The following is a 14,822-nucleotide window of genomic DNA, read 5'->3' on the forward strand; positions in this document are numbered from 1 at the left end:
GTTAAAGCTAGTTGGCAGGCCTAATGTTGGCCCCCTAGAATGGGTCCAATTTTCAATATTCCAAATGGTCAACATTCTTTGAATGAAATAACATTTTGTCATGAGCAATGTTATGCTAATTATGCTAAGTGATTTAATGGCGGTCATGTTGACACCCCTCTCTTTAAATGTGTAAATAGAGTAATCAATACCATAAAGAGATAAAGGGTAGTTGTCCACCAACTGTTGCATGCCTATGATGGGTCTTGAATCTTGATGTCTATCTCAGACCCCAGCATGTTTGTCAGTGTGGTAAGTTTCAGTTGGACATGTCACTGTAGATGACCCACTTGGACGATTTGCCTAGGGTGGTAAACATCTTGCCTAAGAATGCCTAAACATGCATTTCTTCAGAGAGCAATACATCTTAAATTATTGATGTGTTTGAATAAATATTTAGTTTCAAACATCTAGCATGTATTATGTGAAAACAATTGTGTGATTTCATTGTGCATTTTCTCAATTTAAAGTTACAAGACACCTTAAAAAATTAAAAATTAAAAACAAAAATAACATGCAAGTTCCTTGAAGCAATATCAGAATCTTAGTAATAAAAATGATAATGCAGTCTCCAAATTTACCATCACGAAGTTGCGCTTGCTGCTCCATAGCCTGTAGTCTCAGCTTAAGTTCACTGTTCTCAGTAGTCAATCCAGTTGTATCTCTCTGTACAAAAGAGGGCATAGAAATAAGATATGCATTCTGATCTGTGATATTCACAAAAGCATTCCATGAAAAAGAGTAAAGTGTCTGAACTTTCTTCATATATGTTACAATTACAAGAACAATAACATTATACATAATATGATAAATTCCACCCTATGCTAACTCGAAGAATATCACAGATAGTATAGGAATACAATGCAAGGTGGAAAACATATGCACACTCTGACTATTGGACTACATTCCACGGATGGTCACACATTTAGGTTAATTTGCATGTGCATACAAAATCCTAAGATTAAATCAATTGTGATCTGGGCCAACTAGATTGATGGAATTCAAGAAAGAAGAAACTCCTGCTGATATCTTATGTCCTAAATACATGCACATGCACCCTCTTACAGGCACATTATGCACAAGAAGGTATCATATAACCTATATTTATCATTTTTCCAGTTCATCCTAATCAACACCACTTCACATGCATTTGGGTAAAGATAAACATTGATCCAATGTAAGAAAGAAACAAAAGCTTGCTGAATGAAAAAACAGCAAGGCTCCACCACTGCACAACAGGCATTGGATGCAATTGGCCATAGGCTGCATAGGAAGAAGATTAAGTGGGTCAATGTCTAGGCTCTAAAAGAAAAAAATAATCAGTAAAGCAGAGCTGATAGAAACTGAAAGCAGGATAGTTGCAAATTGTGTGTGAGCATTTGTTCAAGAGGTCATTGAGGAGGCAATAAAGAGAGAAATTTACTATTAGAAACAATGATTTGGTCAATTAACTCTCAGCTCATTTCTAAAAAATTTCATGCCATGACTGGATAGTTAAAAAGACTCTCTGTTGCAGAATGTTAATAGGAGTATGTGACAACGTGTGCTGATGCAACTGCAGGCTGTATGTTGCCACTAAAAACTTTTAGCCTAAAATTCATATATAGATGCACTCCATAAAATGTTCTTAAATTAAGAAAAGGAGAAAGGTACAAATGTCACCCCATTCAAATATGATAAACTGCAAATCAGCCTCAGTAAAAAGCCTTTGAATCACCACTAGAAATCAAATCCAAAACTAGAACAGCGTGCCTAATCTACCTATTTATATTAGCAAGTTGGAAGGAGCAATAAAACAAGTTGAAACTTATTCAGATGCCATAGAACATTAAATGGAAAAGAATAGAAAATCTGAACAAAACTAAAGATAGCAATAAACCGTAAAGAAGCACACTGCTATAGCCACCATGCAAGCCAGACACAAGGAGGATAGTTAAAGAACAAATTGCCAGACTGATACTCTTCTAAATCTCAACCAAAAGTATAGGAAGGCTAAGTGCAAAAGATTTACTAGTATAAAACAAGTAATCATTCTGAATCTGCAGAATTTGTATTTAACTCCATTGATGAATACCAAATCCAAAATCAATATTTAGAGCGGTAAGCAAGAAGCATATCTGCAACCAAGATGTTCGAAGTAATCAGCACATTCTTTCTTCACGGAAAAATTGGGACTGCAATGATTGTATCTTATCGCTTCTATCACTCCTGTGATATATCTCAATAATAATAAGCTTCAGCACTAATCATTGTACCTTGTGGATCCATTTGGGTTTTGGTTCATCAGCTGTATTTTTGTTTGTTAATAATAAAGATGACTTAAGTCAAGCATCTCACGTGCATACCTTGAAAAGTTCACAAAGGTAAAGTCACTATTAAACAATGTTCCACAGAGTTCGAAAATGGTGAACAGGTTCTCGGATGGCAAATTTTATCCTGAATTTTGGGGAGGGGTGACAACCATGCAAGTAATACAAGATTTTAAGTATAAAAATATATATTATAAAATAAATAAATTATATATAGATGAATCACATGAATTATAAATGTATATGTCTGAGACGAAGGAAGATCAAAAGTGACAGTAAAGCACGAGGAAATACTATATATATATATATGAACAATAAATAAATTATATATAGATGAATCATATGAATTATAAATTTATATGTCTTGAGACTAAGGAAGATGATAAGTGAGAGTAAAGCATGAGGAAGTACCATATATATATACTCTTAGTCTAGATTTTTCTGTCAAGATATGTGTGTGTGTGTATTATGTTTATTATGCATAGTATAGTAGCAAAAATCAATTGAGGCAAAAAATCGGCAAATCAAAAGTATAAGATTTTTTGACAAAATCAGGAAAAAATCAGATTTTAAAAAAACATAAAAAATAGAGTTTAACAACCCATGAATTGTAGAAAATATTTTTTTGTTATTTATATTCATATTGCTGATTAAATAGGCAAATATTTAGTTAACTTTTTAAGAGGGCAGTCACCAAATACACCAAATAGTTTCTAAGTCTGAGATCAAATATTAGACAAGTCTATGAAGTAATTAAGATCAAAACTTAACAGACAACAATCCAGCTACTGTTAGGAATTTAGTAAAATGGAAGACATTTTGAAGCAATCCAAGAATTTCATTGTGATTGAAGCAAGGAGATTTGCAGGTTTTAAATCAGTATTTTAGAAAGCTTATCAAATTATATTCCACAATTGCTATGCTTTGTATCATAGCAGAGCAAAAATCGTTTGGGAAAAAATCAGCAAATCAAAAGTATACAATTTTTTGAAAAAATGGGTAAAAATTTGGATTTTAAAAAATGTAGAAAAATAGACACAGAGTACTTTTTTTTAAAACTTAAGGGCATTTCCATAGCATAGAGATATAGAGAGTAAATAAAACAGAGTTTAACCCATGACTAGTAGAAAATAGATTTTTGTTGTTTATATTCATATTGCTGATTACATAGGCAAATATTCAGTTAACTTTTCAAAAGGGCAGTCACCTAATGCACCAAATAGTTGTCTAAGTCTAAGATCAAAGATTAGCTAAGTCTATGAAGAAGCTGAGATCAAACTATTGTTAGGAATTTAGTAAAAAGTGGAAGCCACTTTGAAGTGATCCAAGACTTTCATTGTGATTGAGGCAAGGAGTTTTCTAGGGGTAGTTCAATATTTGAGAAAGCTTATCAAATCATATTCCACAGTTACAATGCTTTATATTCCCTGATGGCAATTGGTAAGTCTTTTATATGGGGTAAAATTCAACAGAAAGCATTTGTTTAGTTGAACTAAAAGATTAGCAAGCCACTAGTTTTGGCAATAACTATTTTAGGTAGAGACAAATTTTAATGATTATGCGTCAGAGGCTGTTTTATTACAAGTATGTAAGTTTGTTTGTTGTCATTCAGATTTATTTCATGAAGCACTTTGGATATATTGCTCACATAATGAACTGTAAGTCTTTGTTTGAGCAAAAATTAACTATATCAATTATAAATTATAAAACCTATATCTATAACTATATATATTATATATGTCTTTGGAAGTTTAGTGTCATGGTAGAAACACTTTGTTGGTGAGGTAGCCACCAAGGTTCAAACCCCCATTGGGCCATTGAGCTCGTAGGCCTCCTAGCTTTGTCAGGTCATTGAGCTCACAGGTTTGAACAAGTGTGGAGAATGATGACCCCCTTGGAAACGGCCTCGTGGGAAGAGATCCTCTGTAAGTGGTCTCTTGGGGATAAAACCAAGCTAAAAACCCAAGTTTCCTCCATCAAAAAAATATATATATTATATATTATATTAAAAATTAGAAATGTACATTATAAATTTTACATTATTTTTAATTTATAGTTTATTATATAGCTATTAATATATATTCATAGTCTATAATAGGTTAAATTTTAAAACTGCTTTATAGTACTAATTATAAACTATAGGGGTTTGCTCCTTCCCCATCGATGTGCCATCTATAATAGCACATAATATTATTAATTTTAGAGCTAGTGTACAATATTAATTATATACTTGTTCGCATCAAAATCCATGGGGTGGGGTGCACAGAGAACTTGAGTCATATCAAAGCCGCAATTTAGAGCAAATTTGCCAGCTGCTTTGACACCATCTCATATGCCCCCCACAATTTAGGATGATTGAGGCCCTTTCAAATTCAGTTGATGACTGACATTGTTCCTCCCACTCCTTTATTTAGAGATTTTCAGAGGTCAGAAACAAAACTAAAGGACAAAATAACAAACTGTTTCAACGTTGATTCCACATTGACTTTGATTCCATCTTGTATCAGCCCTATTTCTAAGCAATTCAGTAATTTCATGAGTTTTCTAGGGTTTTGCTAATTTTTACAACGATTTTTTTCACTTTTCTGCCATTGTTTAACATGATTTAAATGAAAAAAACATTGAAAATTGGGTCAATGATTGGTCAACGATTTTTTCATTAAATGGGATTTTTTTTAGGGAATAAATCGCCTGGCTCCAGGTTTTGGGATTAATCAGGTATAATTGCGATTTTTTGCAAACTATTGCTTCTTTGATGCATAGTTCAAGAATAAAATGGCTCTCAATTAAAAAAAGTAGAATAATAAAAGCAGTACCAAACCTAATTGTACAAAAACTAAATAAGGTGTGAAAGTTCCAAAATTCAAAATCAGTTTGAAAGAAGAATCATCTACATAAGATAAATCTAAAGCAATATCTTTGAGTGGGCACATGAATCTTGGAAAGTGAATTACACTCTAAAATTCCTACCTAAAGGAACTTTTTCACCATTTTTTTATTCAAAAGCAAAAAGAGATTACGTGTTACGAAGTGGTCCCTGGTAGTACCAAAACACTTTGCTTTTTATGCAAAAGTGGTGCCCTAATTTTAATACAATTGTCTGCTCCCCACAAGATGTTCTTACACGGATTCAGCATAATTTACCACTAGAATATTGGTCCAAAGATTTTCTCAAGGTAATAGGCAATTGTTTGTGCTTTACAAATTCCATATCCATAGATACAGAGATCTTCAAAGGTAATTCATACATCTACACCAAAATCTGAATTTCTGCCATACATGAGATCCATAATAACATTATTTTGCCCTCTTCAATTGGCAATAGGATCCAATCCATTGAAATAGATAAAAGTATTATTTTCCATTAAAAATGTATAATTGCAGATCATATGGAGACTAACTGCTCCAAAAATTCCAAAAATTTTAAAAACCAAATATGGGTGCCAAAAGGGTTTCCAACAAAGATCTTGAATCATTGAAATTAGGAAATTGGGAGCAAAAAAAAGAAAGAAGATCTTCCGAGCATGGAATATGAAAAGCCCCATAAGGCCTCAAAGTCTAAGATGGCAACTATTCCTTTTCAACACAATCCTTCAACAGAGAAAAATAAATAAAAAATCAATAAAACAAAATTATAAGAACTGGTTAAAATTGAATACGATTTGGATGAAGAAGTAGGCGTTACAAATTTTAGATGCATTAGTCAATTAGCATCTATATTACTATTTGTTAATATAAGATCCACAAGAAAACATGGGAGGAAAACAAATAAACAAAAAAGGGAAGAAAATGCATTGTCATTGAAAGATCTCCAGCCAAAGATTACCTGAGTATTTTCTGATTTTTATGTTGCTGGTTGCTTACTGATTGGTGGTTTAAGATGGTTTCTTTTTTTTTGGTTTCTGCTTGGTTTTGATACCAATAGTTGTATGGAGGTTTGATCATGCAAGAATGCTAATATAATAATACTTTTCAACTTAAAACACTGAAATATAATTGACTGACAATAAAAATCAGAAATTCTGAATTTTGGTGCAGCTAATGATAATTTCAGAATTAATAAATCTATTTCACCAGGACAAAAGAATGGCATACCAAAAGTCCCACGCCATGTCTGGAATGCTTTTATTAAAGAAACTGAAGCAGAATACAATCTAAGAACACCCAAAAGCTGGAAATGACTCCAATGAGCTTTATTTGACCCAACAATAATTACCAAAAACAATTCCTGGAGAATTACTGAATTCCATGCCTGGCTCCCAAGAAGGATTATTCCATCTACTAGCAAAATCAATAAATGAATAAAAAATGAGCTCCTGTCGCCTAATGAATTTATTGAAATACTGATGTGTAGTGTTGCTGATAAGAATTCCATAAAATCAAAACCCTCCATAGGCTGAATCAAACAAGTGTAGCAAACTAGGGGAGCTGCAAATGGTACAGCTGCCTGTGGAAGTTGTACAGCTGCTGCAAATGAAGGTATGGCTGCCTTCTAAAGTACCCAAACCCTCTCCAATCTGCAAATAATTCTCTGAAACTGCTGAATAAGACTGAGTTGAAGCACAATTAGGAATTCTAAATGAATCCCTCCACTCTGTGAATTGGGGTATCGTCCAAATCCACCCGTCTTCAAGGAGCTTTTGTTCCTCAAAGCTACTATGCTGCTAAAATGTGTTGCAGAGCATGATTTCCAAAAAGCTGATTGTAAAAATGATTTAAATATGAATGTTCTCCTATCTTTTTAACAACTCCAAACCCTAATTCAATTTTAGGATTGCAAGACTTTATTTAAATAAAGTTTATTAAACTTTATTTCATCCTCTTATTAACTTTATTTCATTCCCTTATGTCTCCCTCAAGATGTATGACCCCCTTAGACTCCCATTATTAAAAGAATTAAGTTGTTTTTAACAACTTAACTCATGTCTCCTAGGCACCATGGCACAAGGGGGGCCCCTTTATTATAATTTATTATAATATAAAGTGACTTAATTAAATCACTTTAATTTTATTTAAATCAAACTCTAGACAATAATTTATTTAATCCAGATTTATTCATAAATCTATCACCTGGACTCTAAACTGAAAACTGAATGTTGTCACCTATCCAAGGATGATGACTGGATGTGGCAGTGCAACTCGCACTCTCCTCCTAAAAAGTAGGAATGCTCCTAAAAATTAGGAGACTGTCTCAAATTGATAATAAACACTCCTAAGCCACTCTGCTATGCTCCTCAGCCCTCTGGTGGTCAAACAGTCAACTTGCAGTCTCCTTCTAAAAAATAGGAAATTACCCCAGAGCGCCAAAAACGTCTCCAATACTCCTCAGGATGTCACCAAACCCCCAAATGGGCTCCCTATCCACCACGTTAGCCCACGAGAACCCTAATTATAGGCTAACCCATGCTGACAACTGGACTATCTAAGGAAGCAACATTACAGTCATCCAGGCAATCAACAATTAAAAAATGCATGTTGAGATCTAAGGGAGGAGCTCCCTCGCTTAGAGTAAAATGAAGATTGCCACATGGAATGTTAGGGGATTGAATATGTCATAACCCGATTTTTCATAGACTTTATTATTATTATTAAATAACTGGACATGGATTAATATTCAGAATAAGACTATGTAAGTTAGACCTTTGGATTTATCTAGATGAACTTGAATTACTCCGGTATTTTAATTTTTATCGATGGATGATTGCAAATTGCTATGTTTCAATTTTAGAATGCAATGTGATAAATGTATGTATCAATTGATTATTTTGGGAAATAATTATGTTGTATTACTATTATCATGGGCTGACTATTTGATGTTTGTGTGAGTTGTGAGTTTGTGCAGGTTGTCAAAGACAAACATGTGGCTTAGGTAGAGGCTTCCTAGCTTACTGGCAGTGGACGATGAGATGGGAACCTACACACACATACACATAGTCTTGCATACAATGCATGATTATTTTTTTAGAGGATAGAAAAGTAAATTAATTTTTAATTTGATTACATAAATATTTAAAAAAATACGTAAATAAATAAATATATACATATATTCTTGAAACATAAATATAGATATTACGAAAAATCTTGGCTGCCATATCCCCTAGTCTAATCAATTATTATTTGAAGGAAACTACAGGTCTATTAAATAAATCACATGAATATGACTTTAATGCTGGAAGTGGTGTTTTAACCTTATTTTCTGCAACCGTCAGTATTAATTGCTTAACATAACTCTAGGTTCTTATTCGATCTTATCTTCCATGAATTGGGTAAGTGAAGTTTAAATGAACATTAACTGAGCAAGAGAGGTGGCATGAACAGTTGGAGAAACCATCGATCAACTTTATTAAAAACTAACACCCTTACAACTGCCATGTACATCTTCAGCACCAAAGTAAGATGGCAAAGGTAGAGTTACAAAGGGAGATAGTTAGACGTGCTAGAAATCAGCGGCAGAGATGGAGGACTGACAGGGAGCTAATGTAGGATTTGATTTGGTTTTTAAAAAAAGGAGAGGAGGGAAAAAAACGTTCTGATGAGAATCATAAACTCAGTAAAACAGGGGAAGGAGAAGCCGGAACAATTTTGGGGAAGTTCGTGTTCATCTGATCTGCAAATGAAGGAAAACCCATTGCTCTGTGGTAGAGAAGGCAGAAGTTCTCGAGTCAAATAACTCTTCAGAAAACCGTCGGTTCAGAATTCGTAGATCTCCCCCAGTTTATTTGAAAAGTTGTAGTTGTTCCCTGCTTAGCTTTTAAGAATCTTGGTGTGAACCTGGACAAATAAAAATTGGGCCGAATCATGTCTTGCTTAGTTTATTTTGTGGTAATGTTGGCCATCATTTGCAGACCCACCACTTAGGATCTTGATGTTAGCCCAGCTCGTGTAAGCCCAGATAGTTCATCATAAACCTGGCATTAGACCGATCCATAGGCTGTGCATTCTATGACAAATTTTATTCTGCTCTTATGCGAATAGTGGGTATACGGTGGCCGAAAACTGCATTCCTTCTATATTAAAGTTTTGTTTATGTGCATTCCATCGTTATCTTGTCAAATTTCTCTGATCGAAATTCCTTGAGCATGTATTTTAATCGAATCTTTGTTAGATTTTCCCTTATATCGAACTCCTGACACTAAATTGATAAATAACGATATGGAATTTTCTTTTATTTTAAATAAAAAACATTCTTTAATGTTAGACATTCTCTGGTGGATTTACAAGCATCTGAGAGAACACGGGCCAATTCACAACCTCTTCGATGCAACCCACTGTAGAATGAAATACTAGTTTTGGATATACACCCACAGGTTGAATCGACTTAGTTGGCTCTTACCATTATGTTTTAGGAATCGCCTTCAACCTGATCTTGAGCCGTTTTGCACGACTTGCAATCAATCTGTTCCATTTAAGAATAACTCTTTCCCAGAGGCTAACACGCTATATTTGCACCTCATCCGCTTGGGGTATCACTTATTAGACTGGCTTTTTTAGAAGATAGCCGCAGTTCTAGTATTGAAGCAATGGTGGTATTCATTTCGACCTTCAAACACCAAGAAACACACTCTCACAACCACCTCAGGCCAAAATGGCAACGTAGCAATGAAGTTAGGGGGGGCGGCTTGATATCTACACACTGTGTCTCTCTTTACCGTGACATTCTCTCTATGATTGTATTTAAATCCATTTCACATAATCTTTCCTTCTGACCACACTTAACGATGCTCATGTTAAACCTTTCAGTGGTTGTTCAAATTTCCATGCTTTGTTGTAATAAAACAGTGAATTCATAATTGAGTTTTCATAAAAGTTATTTAATGCCAAAAATCGGCGACAGTGCTAAATATAGCCTTATCCACTCATAAAACATTCAACATGCAGAGAGTTGGTTTATTGGTTAAGGCAAGTAGTTGGAATCCATAGGTCATGGGTTCAAAACCCACCGCCTGCTTGTAGAATTTGATTGTTTATTTTACTGTATTTGCTAGCTGTAAACAACTGTTGTAGATGTAGTGTGGAGAGTAACTGAATTTATTTGAAGAAAACAAAAAAACTATTTAAAATGATATTGCAGATTTCAGTATAAAAGATCATATTGCCACAAAAAAAATTGACTGCTCCTTGTGAAATTTTTTTGTGAATAAGAATATTTTTTTAAGAAATTGATAGAGATTTTAATAAAAGTAATAAATTATTGATTGTCATAGTCGTATGTAGTTGTTTAAGGATTTATAGTTTGGTTCCTTTCTGAGAATTTTCTGACTTTTATTTCTTATTTGAAATTGATGGACAGTGTGATGTCCCCTTCTAGTTGACATCTGTCAGCTGAGTAGATTAGCCTATCACTGACCCTCATAGGCTGATGAGGTTGGTTAGAGGGTCCTCCGGAGTTTTGGTTCGTCATCTTCAGAGCGAGCACTCCAGGTCTGGTTTTTGTTTAAGGTCTCCAGGACTCCGTTTGAGATACTTTCTATTTTTAGCAGTCCTGCTATTTATAGCCAGTGGGTTGGACATGGGACGGAGTATGGTTTGGCAATCTCCAGTTCAAATGGCAGGCAATTCTGATAAGTATTTGGAGAGATATTAATATTTAATTATTTTTATTAAATATTAAATGGGCGAACTTTAATGTTTAATTGTTTTAAAAGTCACTTTAAGTCATAACTTAAATGAGTGTTCATCTCTCGTCAGATGGGGCCAGTTTTATATTAAATGGGAAGTGATTTATTTTTGACACTTCAATAGTCAAAAATTAAATATTAAAGTTAAACATCATTTAATGCCAAAATCGCACCCTTCTTGGGAATCGCGCCAAACCCTAAGTGGAGAGGATTAAAGAAGATTTTAGGTCTTCTTTTCATTATGCTAAGTTTTGATATTTTGATAGGAGCTCTGAGAGAAGTATTGGGCAAGGGTTTCAACGGAAGATTCTTCTGCAGTGATCAGAGGTATCGGTACAGGAAAACGTGGGATTCTTGTACAACAGCATCAGAGGCGGTGAAATATCAGTTGATCTTGCTCTTCCAGTTGGTTTCATTCAGGGACCAAGTTTGTGCTTATTAATCAGAGAGGCACCGTTATTCTTCAGTACTTTGTTGCAGCAGCAAACAGGGAAACAGAGGTACCCAAAGGAGATATTTATTGGTGGCTGTACGGCTGCCTAGGAAGTAGCGCCAATCACCTAAAGGGGTCTGCGATTTGCATGTTGGAGGAATCAAAAAAATATTATAAAAATAGCTGAAGGTGCACCTAGTCTGGAGTCATCCATTGAGCTATCATGTTAGCTGTTCTGGTCAGTTTGGAGTAAGTTACAGCATGCTGTCATAATGGACTGTGTATGACCAGCAAGGAAGAAATAAGGGTTTCCAGAATTTCATGGTATTTTTCAGTTCCTATCTAATAATGTTTGTTTATGTATTGAGGGTAGATTAAGGTTGAATAAATGTAATAAGAGTTTGATCAATTTATTACTGAACTATAATTGATTTCTAGCGTTTCCCTATAGTTGCTTTTTGAGCTTATAATAGTCAAAGTATACTAGCTGTTCAAAAATTTGCAAAGAACAAACTTAAAACGCAACAGGGTCAACTAAACGACAGTTGTCAGAGTTGAGGGCCTTTGAGGTTCTTACAGACAAACTATCAAATCATAAGTGTGATTAAATATGAATAATTTATTATAATTATTTACCTTAAAATTTTGAGCTAAAATGGGTGGGTGCCGAATATGGAACAATAAGGGAGGGTAAATCTCAACACCTGATTTACTTGCCAATAGTCGGCTCAAACATTTGGCCAAAGTATTCGAATCAATGGAAATGTTGATTTTTTTTTTAACTCCTGCCATATCATGATTATAGGACTGCATAGTCATAGGTGATATGTATGTTAGTTATAATCATGTTGAACCAGGGTCCCTTTCCCACCTGCCGGTTCCAAATTGCTAGGGGCTTCGTGCAAGGGTCAGGAGCTCACTGAGCACCAGGGAAGCGGTTGCTTCGTGGTTGGGTGGTTAATGCACCTGGGCCACGTGTTCGTCTCACGGGAGCAGATTGAGTGTAGTCTGCAGCTTACTGGAGATAGTTTGTTCATCTAGGATTATTATTCATGTATTTGCACTCGACCATTGGTTATGAACTTATGGGTTATGTAAAATTCTTTCAGAAGCAAGACCACATGTATATGTAAACCAACCTATATGGTCGCATCTATATCATCTTTCAATAAGAGTAAAGTATGAATTTAACGACTCTAATGTATATCATCACTTGATTTATGTAATTCTTGGAAATTAATGAGAATTTTTGGATATTTGAGTCATTACAGAATACCCCTAACAAAAGCCATACAACCAAGGGCCAATAGAGAACCTTTTGGTCAATATCTTGCAACAAGAAACAAAATTAAAAGCATCAAAAGCCAACCTTTTTTCTAAACCACTAGAATGGTTGGGAAGGATTATGTGTGGATGCAACTGAAGCAACAAGAGGTCTATAATATTTATTGTCTATTGTTACAACCAAAAGAAATAAAATCCTAAAACCATATTAAATGAGAGCACAAAAATATAGTTACTATCATATTCGTTATAGCATAAGACTCTAGAGAGGAGATTTTTTTCACTAGTGATTTTTTTGAGGCAGACATTTCTTTTTACCATTTTAGAAATCAAACCACACTTCATCAAATTTACCATAGCTTTCTATATTAAGTCAATGTTTTTGGTGTGTTTGGATTTTGGGTTTCTTAATTCACAATCTACTTGAATTTCTAAGCAGTTGCACCCACCCCTAAACTTACAATTATACATCTCCTTGCACTCTCTATCATCCTAGTGCAAAAAAAATCACACAATCCAATTCAGAAGAGCTAAATGATACACATGTAAACTTTAAACTTTTCAGTTGGTGTGTGTGCATATATGCATCCACTCACATACTAGAGAATGAAGGCAAGTTCCATTTTTTGAAAAATTGAATGAGGTGATTTTTCTCGTAGTTGTACAAGTAATACCACTGTTTGTGAAAAAGGGAAGCAAAGACTTGAAACAAATCAAATATAGTAAAATCTTAAAAACAACAGAGAGAGTGACATAATAAATTAACTAGGGAGATTTTTTTTACACCTTGTCAACTATATCAAAATTGATATTTTTACAGTATAATATTAACAAGTGACATTGATTCACTGAGATTTTATGCATGACATTTTAAAGTTAATAACAATACTTTTTGTTTTCAATGAGATGTAAATTAAGCGTATTATTTTTTACATTAATGATCATGCATTGGTTCACTACTAAATTCAGTTTTCACATTCCTTCATATATACTCCCTAATATATTATATAACTGTATTTTACTATCAGCGTAACCATTGCACCTCCTTTGGTGCAAGCACTAGTAATATTAATTTTTAAATAATAATGTTCTTCTGGACTGACTTATTTTGAATAAATATTTTGTCTCTTTGAGGCTGACCTCTCCCAGAATTATATTTTTTTATTTCCAGGTCGACCCATTGTTATGTTTAGCCTATCGCCCATATATATGGCAAAGGTTTCCAATGGGAATCATCTTGATCGGTTCATACAATTCGGAGTTTGCAAAGTGCAGATTCTTTTCTCAACTGGGACGGAAACCTCAGTTAGAAAAGGCTACAGGTAGGACGCAAACCCTGCCTGAGCACATTCCTTTAGAACAGCTCGTGGTTAATTTAGGAGGTTGCTGCACCAATCCTAAATTGCACATCCAGATAGAAAGGTTTCACTTGACTACTGGAGCAGATCAGGCTAGATTATGCAGGCGACTAACCTGACACATAAAATCTGCCAGTGAAGTAATTTAACTGCTCTCTTGAGAGTACAAATCTTGCAATTGAATTCTTCTTGAAGTTGGTGTCTGTGGTTTATATTGTCTAGATTGTCATCTGTTTCCATAAGACATATTAGACTTGAAGTAACAGTAGTGTGGATAGTATCATTTGTGAATTTATTTGGCACATATCAGTTTACATTGCAGACATCAGTGGTATTTGAATCATTTTCTAATTGATTCATTTCACTAATCAGTGTTTGATCCATTCCAGTAATTAATTAACTAAGATTTACATGCAAAGTTGAGTACATTCTATGATCTGAGTGGTTTGGAACGCAAATGTCATGGTTTTACTACTGCTGTTATAAGTATTGCAAGCATGTGTTGGTTGAAATTGTTAACCAGTCAATAAAGAAAAACCATAGGTTCATTACAGTAGTATCGGAGGCTTTGCTCTTGCCAGCCTGTGGGAACTGTGGTATGGCATATGCAATCAATTATCAGGGAAAATAGAGAATTTCAATCCTTTATGATAGATTCTATGGCAGAGGTAGCTTACATCCTGAGGGAAATAAATCGACAGTGGAATGCTGGTAGACTCAATCTGCCTTTTGAAGAAGGAAGTAACTCAGCCAATGGCAGAGTTGCAATTAAGCCACCCAA

The 14,822-nt window shown here is 34.4% G+C and overlaps 1 protein-coding gene across 2 annotated transcripts in view; it reads right to left on the reverse strand.

Moving 5' to 3' along the window:
- Window positions 1–14,822, reverse strand: part of LOC131043412 (transcription factor RF2b) — a 60,615-nt gene that overhangs the window by 21,623 nt on the left and 24,170 nt on the right. For both annotated transcript variants that reach the window (XM_057976610.2, XM_057976617.2), the window contains one exon: window positions 621–705. In XM_057976610.2, coding sequence (XP_057832593.1) covers window positions 621–705 — 85 coding nt within the window. The remainder of the gene's footprint in view (window positions 1–620; window positions 706–14,822) is intronic.

The sequence above is a fragment of the Cryptomeria japonica genome, chromosome 4, assembly GCF_030272615.1.
Source record: "Cryptomeria japonica chromosome 4, Sugi_1.0, whole genome shotgun sequence".
NCBI lineage: Eukaryota > Viridiplantae > Streptophyta > Pinopsida > Cupressales > Cupressaceae > Cryptomeria > Cryptomeria japonica.